This window comes from Cimex lectularius, unplaced genomic scaffold, assembly GCF_000648675.2.
Source record: "Cimex lectularius strain Harlan isolate CLEC.00 unplaced genomic scaffold, Clec_2.1 scaffold10, whole genome shotgun sequence".
Taxonomy (NCBI): Eukaryota; Metazoa; Arthropoda; class Insecta; order Hemiptera; family Cimicidae; genus Cimex; species Cimex lectularius.
The window spans coordinates 1,942,820-1,957,749 of record NW_019392665.1 but is presented as its reverse complement, the minus strand read 5'-3'; the positions used below and the strand labels follow the sequence as shown (position 1 = coordinate 1,957,749).

The following is a 14,930-nucleotide window of genomic DNA, read 5'->3' as shown; positions in this document are numbered from 1 at the left end:
ATCACCACACATTTATAAATTCATACTAAAATAAAAGTAAATCTGTCATTATGTGCAATTGTTTTGTACACTATACAGCTATTTTACGTTTGCATAGATACTTTTTATAATACTTTTTTAACATCAAGACATATCAAAATTATCAAAAATAAATTAAAATTAAAAACGGTGGTACTGTGATAATACAGCATTCATTTCTTCAAACTAGAGATCTTAAGTTTACAAAACTACAAATTATAACCGATCCCAACTATTAAAATATATATTTAAAAAAAATATTAATATTTTTCTGGCAATAAATTTTAAAAGTTGTAATTCTGCGCTCTTCTTTAATAATGCGTAGCAATGAATTTTACTGTGATTATTTCCACTTGTTGATTATTTTTACCGTATTTTATGTATGAACAATTAATCTAAAAATGCATATTAACTTTTAATAATTTCATTTTATTTCAACTTGATGATACGAATTATTTTTGTCGTCCTTGGGTTTCGAATTATCAAGAGTCGACTGTACGTATATCTCTTGTACTTATAAATATTGTAATATATATTCGACTTGTTCCTACATATACAAGTTAAAATTACTTTTGACGAATCCTTTAAAAAAAAGTTTTATTAAAAGAAATTACAAATTATTACTGGTATACATTCAGTTACTTAAATGTAGGAATCTAAATCAAATTTCTCTGATACGCCTTCAGGAAAATCTAACTTATGGCAAATTGGTTAACTAAAAATGATTACAAATTCTCTGGAATGGGAGAGCCTATTTATTTAATAGTATAATAGTACTCCTACATAACTCACAAATATTAAAAAAAAGTTATTTCGTTTGTAAGAAATCTATAACGAATGATCGAGCAGAAATCGTTAAAAAGTAATCGCAAATGGCATGTTTCCTTAGTCACGTCAGAATTCTTGATGTATTCACCCTATTACTATCCCAATAGAGAATACTTGTAAACACATATGTGGGGTGTCAACTTATAATAAAATATAAAAAAAATTAAGCAATTAAAGAAATTATAAATATAAAGAAGACAATGTCTTTAAAAAAATCCATGTTATATAATAAAAATTATAGTTTTTTATTTTTCGAATGGTTCCCTATTTTCATTTGTCGATTTATCAATTCATTCGATTTGATGGAAAATAGCAAAAATCTTTTCAATTCATATTCGGTTCAGAAAATCGTGGCTAGAAACGCAATTTTTGATCACTTTTCTAAACAATTAATAAATAATAATAATAATTATTATTATTAATGATTATTTGGAGATCGTGAGATGCGGTCTGGTGTGACGTAGGTTTTATAAAAACATTTTCTTTATCGTGCCACGTTTCGAGCTTTATTGAGATCATCTTCAGGGCCTTGTGTTTGCTTTTGCTTTTCAACAAAAAAGTTCTCTGATTGATAGCCGATGCAAGTTTCTTCTCATTGTTGGCTATGTCCTTCAGAATACCCTTTACTTGGTGTCCATATGTAGTTGAAATCTGTTCATAGAATCCCATGTTCTTCGTTCCACGACCATGCCTTGTTCCAGAGTGTTCGTGAATTTAATTAGCAAAAGGGGGAATTATTTTGAAGACCTGTAAGTTGTGGATGACAATTTATCATAAACGTCATACCAAAACTCTTGAATATGTATAGGTTAATTAGTTATTCAATTATTCAATTAATTATACACAATTTTTTCGAAATGAAAAATTTGTGTCACAGGCGGGATTCGAACAGTTTTTGGTATGGGCGATCGTAGTCACGGTAGCTCAAAGAGGTAGAGCAGCGGGGTATTTAGCCGAAAGTCGTGGTGTTCGAATCCCGCCTGTGACACAAATTTTTCTTTTCGAAAAAATTGAGTAATTATATAATTAAGAATAAGCCGATAAAAATAATTAAAAAAATAATTAGTTATTGGAAGCTTTATTCACAAACTGATATATATTTAAGGGAGGAAAAACATTCTCGTATAGATATTCCAGGTCAGGTATTATTAATAGATAAGAAAGCATGGGGAAAAATTAAGCATGTTTTATCAAGCAATTATTCATTGGTTCATCGATAACATAGCAAGGAGTAGCAAGGAATCAACTAAAAAACAAAGCTGTTCAGAGATTTTAATAATTTATTTGTTTCCCAATTTAATATTTCGGAGTGTACTTAATGGCTCGTAATCAACCACTTGAATCGATTAGTATGTCGATGAGTGAGTCATCTTTTTTATTATCTTGTTTATCGTTTTGTAAAGCATATAAAATGAATTTTAGAATATTTAAAAATTTCAAAAAGTAAAGAATAAATAAAAAAAATATTGGGTTGTCCGGAAAATAATGCAGGATTTTGGTATTAAACAAAAAAAAAGAAACTAGTTACTTTAAAGCAATGTTCTTTAATCAAAATANTTGACATTCATACAAATGAGTAATCCTGTAAACGTAAACAGAATATTTTATATAGATTTTTTTTAATGAAAACTTAAAATCCTGCATTATTTTCCGGACAACCCGATATATCCAATAAAGGCATTCTTTTGGTGTTTCAAGGGAAGATTATGACATTCTTGTGTCGGGAAATACTTGGCAGTACGAAATCGAACCAAAATTCCTGTAAATTCAACACGAAGAATATTTGTAATTTTTTGGTTACCCGGTCATCGTGACTCCCTATCCAAGCTATGTCTGTCAGACGCGTTTCGGTATTTCGTCATCTTCAGCATTGTGTCCGGGTGACTTATAAATATAAATAAACATAACACGATGAATAAAAAAAACCTGAAGATGTCCAAATGCTGAAACTCTTCTGACCGACCAACCCATATGGGAAGAGGCAGAACAAAATGATCGGTAACGACCAAATTACAGGTTCATCGCTACACAGACCGCACAGAGAAATCTCTCGAAAAATATTGCCTAGCTAAAGGACTGTTTGTACATTATATTAAATGAAACTACGCAAATTGATAGTTTTCCTTTATTGTTTATTTAAATTAAATTGAAATAAACGCACTAACAGATTAAAAATTCGTTATCTTTATTTAAAAAAGAAAGCACGAAAGTAGAAGAAAAATATTTTCTCTATATTAAACTATAAATAAATATATGTAAGCTTTTATCACCTTTATTTTTTTTTAGAAACGGCGTATCACATGTAATCTTTTTAAATCATATTTTGTGAAAATTTATACATTGTCAATTGTTTTTCTATGTTTTTATCATTTAAAGTAAGGGCACAGCGATTTTTGCAACTTAAATAGAGATTTTTTAAGAGATTTGCGGGTGATGAACTTGCTTGGATGTTTCCGGTCATCCTACCCCAGCGGTTTTGGTCTGATAGGTTTGCTTCCGACCATCGATGATTAAGAAAATACAAAACGCATCTGACCCTGGGCACATAACAAATACACTGCGTATTTTGTGTATAAGTATGGTTTCATATATAATAGCAAAAGGCGCGACAGAGCTAAAATCAGTCCAATTTGAAATAAGATACAAATTTAGAAGCGTTTATCAATTATTCCAGAACTTTCCCTCAATATCAATTTCTTAAATAATGTCTTGCGCTGTTTTTCCATTATTCACGATAGCTTTCCCACGTTGGTTCTGAATATTGTGATTAAAAAATATACGCTGATAATATAGTAATATATTATGAAACAATTACGTCAATATCTATAAAGATATTGAATTTTTTCTCAAACTAGGGAAGTTACAAAAAATTAATATGCTTCAAGGCTTACACAAATCAAACATTTTTATCTAAACTTTAACAGCATTACTGGTTTTTTTAAGATGAAAATGATGATTCTAAACTACTATTTCTAAACCTAGTGATAAGCAAATTTCAGAAAACGTACTCCATTTAATATCCTTTTTAGTGATGTAATTATTTTTTTAATTACTTTTTTCAAAGATGAAGGAATTGATGGAGGAAGGAAAAAACCGTGGCTGACGGATTGGCAAGGTGGAAAATTAAAAAAAAAAAAATTAAGTAAATTTTGAATGAATTGATTAAACTTTTTTTTAAATTTGGGTTCGAAACCGAAATAGTGAAAGTGTACTTATTTACCCACACGACTGCAACTTTGATTAAATAATTATTGTATTATTATTCTCCGGAATAAAAAAGTTTTAAGATTCAAAACGTTTTTAGTTATCTATGTGATATCTTGTTAACACTATGGCTACTTTTTCTAATGAAGAATACGCTGATACACTTCTTATGTATGGGTGGAGAGCATTTCGAATCAAAATTAAAAAACGTTTAGTAAATTCATTCAAAATTTCCTTAAGTTTTTTATTATTATTAATTTCACTACTTTCGTGGTCCGCTTGACCAATTAATATATTACAATTAATTAAGGTTTTTAGTTCAGATAAAAAATGGCAAAAAGGAGGGAAAATTCAAAAGTTGGGGTTGCGATCGAGATCACGATAGCTCAAGTGGTAGAGTAGCGGCGTATCTAGCCGAAGATCGTGGGTTCGAATCCCGCTCGTGCCATTGACTTTTTTATCTCAACTAAAAACCTTAGATGTAGATGTAGATGTAAATGTAATATTTCAGGGTATGGTATACTGCGCCCTTTGAGAGCTATTGTATCCCCCGTTCTCTGCCTAAAGCACATCAGTGAGTCATATTTCATCAAGAAACTTGATTAGTAGGCCCGGTTTTAATGGTTGAAGCTCTTCTATGGTCACATTGTACATCCCAAAACATTTCCTCCTGCGGGCCAATGTAGCTCCGCAGTTTGTTAGTAAGTGTGTTGGTGTCTCTTCTGCTTCCTTGCAGAATCTACATGTGCCATCTTGGATTGTTCCAATTTTCTTAAGGTGTCCATTTAATCTACAGTGTCCTGTTAGGAATCCTGTTAGGATTCGCAGTCTGTTCCTGCTTCCTTTGACACATTCTGTGATTTCTTTCCTACCAAAATTGGTTAGATAGAAGATTCTTGGATTGTCTATGTACAATAAGTGAATTCCAAAGTTCCCTCATTTTCTTTTTGTCCTTCTGTCTGAGATATTCGTTAATAGTGTGGATTCCTATGCCACAGAAGGGTTCGGATCCTATCAGCGGTGTAGCAGCCCCTTTCCTTGCAAGGGTGTCCGCTTTCTCGATGCCTTCTACTCCCATGTGTCCTGGGACCCAGCAGAGGCTGACGTTATTCTGCATACCTAATATATTTAGTTTGGTTTTGCAGTTCAGCACCATCCTTGAACTAATGGCTTAGTGCTTTGATGGCTGCTTGGCTATCTGACATGATAGCTATATTCTTGTTTTTGTATCCTTTACTTAGATTGAATTGAATACAACTTTCAATTGCGTGAATCTCAGCTTGGAAGATACTGGTGTGTTTTCCCATGGGTTCTGAGTATTTGGTACCGGGTCCAAATACTCCTGCTCCCGTACCTTCTTGTGTTCTAGATCCATCTGTGTACCAAAGGATGGTGCCATTTTTAAAGGAGTTATTTCCCTTTCTTTCCCATTCCTTTTTGGTGCCCAGATGTATTCGGAATTTTTGGTTAAATTCAAACATCCTGTTCATGTCATCTCTTGGAGCCATGAGTGATGGATGGTTTTTCCACAGTTTGTTTCTGTCTCTCCATTTCAGTTTTATCCCTGTTGGAGGTTTCTCTCTGATAAAGTTGATTATGGTTTTCTGTGCTATCCTTTCTACCATGTGATGTAGGGGAATTAGTCCCAATATCTTTTCCATGCTAATTGTAGGACATGTTCTCATTGCTCCCGTTATGCAGATGCATGCAAGTCTCTGTATTTTTGTGAGTTCTTTCCTTTTGGTTATTTGTTCCGCTTTATCAGCCCAGGCTATAGCTCCGTATGTAAGTAAAGGTATTATGGTGTACATCCATAACAGGGTTTCTGGCCTACATCCCCAGTTTCTCCCTGCTATTCTTCTGCACACCATCAAAGCTCGTGTCGCCTTTGTGATAATGGAGCTGATGTGTTTCTTAAATGTTAATTTTTTATCTAGTGTGATGCCCAGATATTTGACTTCATTTTTGATTTCTATCACAGTGTTGTTGAGTTTGATTTCTTACATGTGACCTAGCTTCCTTTTCCGTGTAAAAGTGACTATAGTTGTTTTGTTTGGGTTGATTCCCAAGCCTGCACTTTTACACCATTCTTCTGTGATTTTCAGTCCCTCTTGGATTATATCGCAGAGGGTTTCCTCGAATTTTCCCCTGGCTGTCAGAACTATGCCATCTGCATATCCCTGACATTTTATTTCTGAGCGGTCCAGGGTTTCGAGCAGTTCATCAATTGTTAGGCTCCATAGAAGAGGTGATAATATCCCTCCTTGAGGACATCCTTTTGTTCTAACTTCTATAGTGTTTATTCCTACATTTGTTTCATTTATTCTAGTTCTTAGCAATTCTCCAATCCATCTAGATGTGGTTTGGTCTACGTGTTTTTTCCCCAGGGAGGCTTCCATTGATGCACGAGATGCATTATCGAAAGCTCCCTCAATATCGAAGTAACAAGAATGGAAAAAATGATGAATTTAATAGGAATAAATTCGGGATCTGTACCATTAGATTTAATTTAAAGGATGGCTTCTAAAATATTTTCACGAGTTGATTTGAAAAAATGAAGGACAATTTTCGGAGATCTAGATGAGAAGGATATGGGATTTTTATTTTACTGAGCCTGTTTTGCTTATTTGTATGTTGCTATGTTGCTATGAACAGTTGTATTTTTGTGTCTATTGTCAATATAAAGGAGAAAAGCTTATAAAAAGCTATAAGTGGTTTCAGCAGTTGGAGTACGAATTCTCTCCTGACCATTTCGCCGATTTGTTCTCAGGATGTCTCATTATTTTGTAACAAGTATATTGTGACGAATGTATATATGTATAAATTTTTCCAAGCATATTGTAACGAATCTTAATGTGTCTTTTGTAATATCAAAATATTATAATTAGGTGACAAATCATCGATCATTCTTAGAAAAAAAATCGGCAACTCTTAATTTAAATAAGCTCATTATGTCTAATTTTCTGCGCGTGTAATAATGTCGTTGCATGTTAAATTTTATCCGCATTTTCGATGACGGCTGCATAAACGTGTGGACGCAATCCCACCTGCTTGTCTTGCTCATTTCAGAACATTTTCTGCTTGACGCTTTATTTTTCGCCCCTTTTATTCGTCGGCGAAATAATTGTTTCACATCATTAGTAACGATGCGACATTGAAAGGGAATTGTCGCCGATAAAACCTTGACCGTCTTGTTGCAAACTGTCAAATAGAACACTGTCGGACAGATTAGATTATTTGAGCTGAGGGGAAAATTTAGAATGGAAGCCCCCATTTGGAAATTGCGTCCATTAACTAATTGCAGACCGAAAACATAATTAAATCCTGCCATTTTACAGTAGAACATTTTAAAATGTAGTGCTTAAGAGATTAAAGTTACACACAAAAAAAAAATAAATAAATAAACGTAATTTACAACACATATATAAAGCCAATTTGAAAGAAAACGAAAAAACACTCAGTCCGTTTGTCGAGCTGTTGAAGCAGGACTTTGAAAGTTATGGTTTAATAAAAATTAAAGAATTAAATATACAGTGAAATATTGTAGCTCAAACACCAAAATCACACTAAACTGCTTTAAAATGAATAGGGATATCTATAATTTATTCTTATTCCAGTAATCTTAATTAAATTTACATTAATTTTCTTGTTAGTTGGATAAAGCAAAATAGAAAATACAAACCAAAACAAACAAACATTAATCATTTTTAATAGCGGATTACTTAAGAATATAAACTTGAAGATTATTCATTTTGTAAACAAACACCTTTTCTCGCCTTTTCTCCATTTTAATCCAGTTATATTCTCTTTAACGAGGAAATACATCATTTTGAACCAGTAATTCACAATATTGTGGGAATGAGTCATCGAGGTCACTGCCAAGTGAATATCGCACTCAGATGGCGTTCCTCAAAGTGTGGTCTCCTGGATTTTACCCCAATTTCATGAGACTGGAATTGCAAATATAAGACCTGGTAGTGGATCTCAGCACATACGATGCGAAAGGAGAATAGAAAGATTGTCATTGCTGCAAGACGGAACCCTTTCCATAGTGCCCACCAGATCCTAACAGAAGTACAAGATGCTTCGACAAGGCCTTTATCGACACAAACGTTTCATGATTAATTCGCAAAGACCTCAAAACCCCTTTGAGAAAACCTGCAGCAATAGCCTACCACCAGGAACTCAGGAGAATATGGTTCCCTGAACGCCTAGAAGAGAACACTAATTGGCATGCTTATGTTTATAATGAGTCTCGTTTTTGCCGGTATAGTGAGCAACAAAAGCAACTGGAATTCACAGGCAGAAACCATTGGCTCTTTCACAATTCACATTCTCGCTAATAAATACATTCACTCTCAACACATGCTAGGGACAAAGACTATCAGTACTACATACAGTAAATCTATAAAACTGTTTCGTATACAGGGTGTTCGGCTACTCATGTTACAAACTTTGTCAGTAGATTCTACATTCAAAATAGAACCAAAAAATCCAAATTAACTAACGCCTGACAACAGTTTCGGAGTTATTTCACTTTTTCTGATTTTTTAAGATTTCATGACCTTACTTCAAATAAACAATGATAACTCCAAAACTAAAAGGTTTTGTACAAATTGGTTGATACCATTGAAAACTACGTTAAATTTCCAATAAAACGTGATCAGAACTAAACTTGTAAACCTTCCTGAAATAAGCGTTTTAGTAGCCAGAACTTTGAAATTTTTTTTTTCAAAGTTGAAAAACTTACTATGGTGATTCTAAACTACTATTTCCAAACCTAGAGAGCAGCGAATTTTAGAAAACGTACTCCATTTAATATCCTTTTTAGTGGTGCAATTGCTTTTTTAATTACTTTTTCAAAGTTAAAGAAATTGATGAAGGAAAAGAAAAAAACATGGTTGAAGGATGGTAAGATGGAAAGATTAATAATAATAATAATAATAAATAAAAAAACTTAAGGAATTTGAATGAATTTATTAAACATTAATTTGGTTCGGTTTAATGACAAGTATCATCACACTCATTAAGACTGTTTATCCAGTATCAAACAAACATGTTCATACATATGTCTCAGCGTACATCACAATCCATATATTGAAAACTTAGTTTGTCTCATGAGTTCAACATCGATTCTTCATTTCTTCTATACGTACCATCTAACGATAAAATCTTTCTTAATTTTTCAGCCAAAGCTACTAGACGGTAGTTTAGGTTTTGCAGCTGGAGTCATGACTGCTGCTTCCTACTGGTCTCTGTTAGCCCCTGCAATTGAGATGTCTGAAGGGCCATATGCATTCATTCCAGCCTGTGTTGGGTTTCTACTTGGTGCTGGTTTCACATTTGCGGCTGATATTATCATATCGAAAATGGGCATTGAGTCACCAAATTTGCTTCTAGGTAAGCAGGTATAAAATATCCATTGCATGTCACGCTAAGGGTCCTGCAAGACACTAACAATTAACACAGACCTTTTGCTTCTTTTATTTTCAAATCAGGGTGCGGAATTATTATTAGACTATTATTTTTGTAACCTGTAAAAAATTTTTTTGTTTTAATATTACGGCAATGGTTTTTCTTTGTGCCAAATTTCACCCTGCTTCCTGCAAATTATATCCATTTTTTAAACATATTTAAATGCTCTTTTTTGGAGGCTTTTTTGAAATTAATAAAGGTTTTTAAAGGTATTGATTTTAATTTGTACTGGCCCATGGTTAAAAAAAAAGGTGTCATTTCATACATTTCTAACAATAAATTTTAATTCAAATAAATATGAAGGATCTAAATTCATAATTTTCTAACATTTAATTTATTGTTTCATTCCGATTTTCTAAACACATTCATTCTAGTATGGAGTACATATTGTGATAAATATATGCATAAATTATAACTTTAATGCATTACATTTTTTTAAGTGTGTGGTAAATTTTTGGTTTTGGGTTTTTTCTTTTAGATTTTTGCTTTTGTTTGGCTTTCATATAAATGTTTTCAGCTGAAAACAACATATTTCAGAACAAAGTGTTTTGCTCTTTTTTAAATATATTTATTATATAATTTTACATTATACATGTCTACAAGATGTTATAAAAGAAAAAAAAAGCCTCCTTATTTTCTCACGAATAAAAGGAATTTCTTATTGTTTTAGCCAGTATTACCATGGATATAAAAAAGATGGATGACATTGTATCAAGGCATAGAAACGAAAGCACTATTTGCGAATCTTGTAGAGTACGTAGAGCCGAAGGTAAAATTTCCTCAGAACAGACATAATAGTTTAATAATAACATGTATATAAAGAAATTTTGTTCTTTCTGTGATCAGCATGAAATATAAAAATTAAAGTACAGAAGCATGAACAAATGCATGGTTTTCACTCATGAAAAACTATAATGCTCGGCTTTGAACTAGAATTAACTTTTCACCACATTCCTTGCTTTTATTAAAAAAAATAAAAAAAATCACTTTAAAATGTTAATATCAAGTGTCAACATAAAGAACAGGCCATTAAATTATTCTATAATAATTTGACTGTTTGAAGAATTAGAAAAAAAAAAAAAAGATTTGCTGTTTACCATTGTAGTAGGATGTGATGTTTTAATTTTGGCTTTCAAGTTAAATTTTTTTAAACGCTTTCACAAACAGTTTAATTTGTTTAATTTTACAATATTTATAATTTTATTAGAGTGGGGAATACTGTAGAAGATATGAAAATATTAAGGTCATTTCATAAAGAGATAAAGTTCAGTTTGTCTTCCTAGGCTAGTGTGTACATATTTATTCTGTTATCATATTATCAGGAAGTGTAAATAATAAAAAGCTATTTATCTTGTGAAAAATTTTGATTATTTTAAACTTGCACATTTCATAACTTTCAATGTTGTCAAAATTTCATAACAGGCTTGTATAAACTTAACCATGGAATATGAAATTACTGCTATTACATATTCTAGGCTAAAAATTCAGCTATATGTATAGAATAAAAAATTTGTTGATTATTTCTAACATATAGTGTATATAAATTGCTAAGAAACCTTCTATAGTGTATACCATCAGTGATATTTTTTCCTGTTAAAAATGGCAGTCAAGGGGTGTCAGTGTCCAAGGTTGCTCATCACTGTAAGGAAAAGGTCCTGGGTTCGAATGCAGCAGCCCTACATTCGAACCTGACATACTTACAAATGGGTTCTTTTCAGAAACACTGACACCCCGAGAGAGTTCATATAACCTTGTAGTTAAACCCCTCCCTTGAAAAAAAATATTAAAAAAATAAATTAAATAAATGGCAGTTACAGAAAGCAGTTTAGAAGAGGGAAATGTGCATGCGCCAATGACTGGTATAGGAAGCGTGGCAAGGAAAAGAGGGCAAGTAACAACTAGACATCCTAAACCAGAGATGAAGCCTCATGACGCAAGACTGCAATGGAAGCGCATACTACTCCTCATTATTGCAATAACAGTACACAACATCCCTGAAGGTCTTGCAGTCGGTGTCGCTTTCGGAGCACTTGGAAACAACAATTCGACAACTTTCAAATCTGCCAGGTAAGACCGTAAAGTTAGAATTGAAATTTAAGTACCTTAGGTAGACCCAATACGACCAGACTACACCAAGCTGCAAATTAACTAAAATTTTGGTTTTGGAATTTGGAAAAGGGGCAAGGTTAAGGGTTATTCCTTTTTAGCATTTGTTTTTGATTATGGAATCCTAAATGAGTCTCCCTTGCTATTATAATCCCCTTTACAGATAATGTGGAGGACACTAGCCCAGGTTAACCTAACTTGTGCTCTTATTAATAATTAGTTAACTATACAATTAAATAAATATTTAATGAACACACTACATACATGTATCAATAAGTCAATTATTGATATATAAATTTTAACACACCTGATTAAAAAATTCCCAAAAACACCCTCTTCCTTGACTATAAATCCCCACAGCTGTAACATAGATCTGTGTGTACAGTTCTATAATCCGAATTGTTAATACAAATTAATATTCAATTGATAGTAAAGATACGAGAAAAATACAATCTCTCCTACAGAAAAGAAATGAACAAATAAATAAAAAATAAATGAAATAGAGGTTATTTACTTTTTAATAACATACATAGTACATCTATTAAGTTTCGTGGTCCGATTGAGCAAATAAATTCTTTTCAATTAATTAATCTTTAATGAAGGTTTTGGTTGAGATAAAAAAGTCAGTATCACAAGCGGGATTCGAACCCACGACCTTCAGGGCGTATTTAGCCAAAGGTCGTGGGTTCGAATCCCTCTCGTGACACTGACTTTTTTATCTCAACCAAAACCTTCATTAAATATTAATTAATTGAAAAAACATACATATATTGATTCATTGGAGCTACTATAATAATTTACATATCCTATCTGCTTATACACCCATTCAAACAGTTCACCAAAATTTCCCCCATATAAACTAAACTTCTGACTCACTTATTGACAGGTTGAGGGCTATCTGTCGGGGTAGACCTTAATAATATTTTAGATTTAGAAAAAAAATTAAATCTTCTTCTATAGTTTTCTCTTAAGTTAAACTTACAAGTGGACAACCAGATTGGTGTGTCATGGATTTAGAACAAACTTTTTTTTTGTTGATTGTACACTCCAAAAATCGGACACATATTCACCACTTCTCGTGAATAGGCCCTGGTTCTGCCAATATTTTTTTAAGTTGAAATTTTCCGTATTTTAATATTTTTATTTCGCCTGTCTACTCGCCCAAATCAACTATGCGAATATATCATTTTACAGCATTTTGTGCGTAGATTGCAATACAAATATATTAAAAACTATCAGAGTTTAACAGTAAACAAAAAATTTCTAAAAAACAAATGTTTTTCAAGTAAACTACGTCATACAATTTTTTTTCCGGCGAAATTAATATGAAATATCGTTTTACTACTTCTAGAGATCCCTAAATATAACTTTTTTGTTGGAATTTAAATTTATCGATTTTTTTGATCCCTGTTTTTTATTTTTTATTTTTGAAAAGTCGTCTTAATTTTCTGATTGAAATGGATATGAAGGATATTGACATCAAACATCATTTGAAAGAAGTGGAACATAGCTTTTAAATGACATATGTACCATTAAAATATTTCTATAAGAAAATAGACAAAATAGCAAAATTATTTGTTAGAAATTATTATTTTTTAAATGGAAATAATAATCTGATTAGTTGATGTTTGTTTCATTTATAAAATCATTGCAATATACAATTTCTTTAAAAGGAATTATTAACCATGAAAATCATTCCACTAGCTTTTGGGAAAAATAATGTTAGAACTTGCACTAGAAATGTGCTATTTTGTATGTTTTCTTATATTAATATTTTATATATTTTAATGGCGCAAACGTTATTAAAAAGCTAAACCCAAATTCTTTCAGATGGTGTATTTTGACATTAAAATCCTGTTAGTTTATTTAAATTATAGCCGTTTTTGAATTATAGCTCTTTGAATCAGACATTCCAATAACAGCCTAAAAAACAAAGTTTCATGAAAATAAAATTACAAGCTAGTTTACTTGAAAAATATTTAGTTATTAAAATTTTTTGGCTATTGTTAAACTTTGAGAGCTTTTGCTATATTTTTATTGCAGTATACACTTAAAAAAAATCTTATTAAATGTTATATTCATATAAGCGATTTGAGCAAGTAGAAAGGTGAAATAAAAATTTTAAAATATGAAAAATTTCAACCTTCAAAAATTTTTTGGGATGAAACCAGGGCCTATTAACAATAAGTGGTGGGATGGATAAAATATGTCTTATATTTTGGAATGTAGAATCACCAAAAAAGGTTTCGCCCAAATTCGTCATCCACCAACCTGGTGTTAATTTACATTTTATTATTATCATAATTAATGAAAATATCTTTCGGTATATATTGTTTTCACTTTATGCCACTGTATTTTAATAGTAATTTTTGATGTGCATTATCAAGCATTTTACTATTTACTAAGTAATAGATAAGTAAATAAAATATTAACTTCATTTTGTCATTACAGAAACATTCGACAATTTTGTTTGCATATATAAAATCAGAGTAATTACTCAGCAAAGAAATTTTTTTCTATATTTATCTTTTTGCCTTTAATAAAACTACAAGCCGATCAGTTAGACAAAACAAGGCCAGAACAAGCATAATTTACTAAACGGTGTCACCAATTTTTATTGATTAATCTGGGCCCTCAATTCACAGGCCATTAATCAAACCGAAGTTATTTCTTTTTAAATGGATACTTTTAAATCATTTGCACACAAAGCCATCGAATTTGAAACAGTGGTGGAAATTCAATTTTAGGAGGTGTTTTTTGTAAATGAGCAGTAAATTTAATTTTCTAACAACTTAGGTGAATTATTTCTACTTTGTTCTTAATTTTTAATGAGTAAGAGCGCTGATTCTGTTAATTCTTATGAGTATATCAGTCATATGAGTATGAGCAGCACTTGGTGTCATTCCCGGTGCATGTCGAAGCCCACAGATGGCGTTTGCACCAGATTCCCAGCCGACCCGACATGCCCAGGGGTTGTGCAACGGAACAGTCCGAGAGGGGTGCCAAGAAAGGAATGCAGACCCAGCCGGACGGGTCTCTTCTTCCATGGGAAAGGAATCCGAGTGCGGGACGAGACACGTGTTCTTCCTATCTTGCTCAATTCATCTTTGGCCTTCTCGTTTTCAATTCCCGACCACGTTGAGGAGGGCTGCTCGTGTTTTAAGAGGGCGCGTGTGAATTGGAATAGCATCGAAACTAATTTTTTTTGTTAGAACTAAAACCAAGAATTTTAAGCCGAAGACAAAGCCGGGCCTCTTCAGTATTCAACCTCCATGCTTTCACTTTAAAGATATTAGTAC

At 32.1% G+C, this 14,930-nt stretch overlaps 1 protein-coding gene across 2 annotated transcripts in view; it reads left to right on the top strand.

Annotated features, from left to right (window-relative positions):
* The window catches only part of LOC106667410 (zinc transporter ZIP11), a 109,337-nt gene that overhangs the window by 1,309 nt on the left and 93,098 nt on the right, over positions 1–14,930 (top strand). The window contains exons 2-4 of one of the 2 annotated variants that reach the window (XM_014395343.2): positions 9,240–9,450; positions 10,196–10,294; positions 11,337–11,592. In XM_014395343.2, the coding sequence (XP_014250829.1) occupies positions 9,240–9,450; positions 10,196–10,294; positions 11,337–11,592 (566 nt within the window). The remainder of the gene's footprint in view (positions 1–9,239; positions 9,451–10,195; positions 10,295–11,336; positions 11,593–14,930) is intronic. The other variant, XM_014395344.2, reaches the window with a different exon arrangement.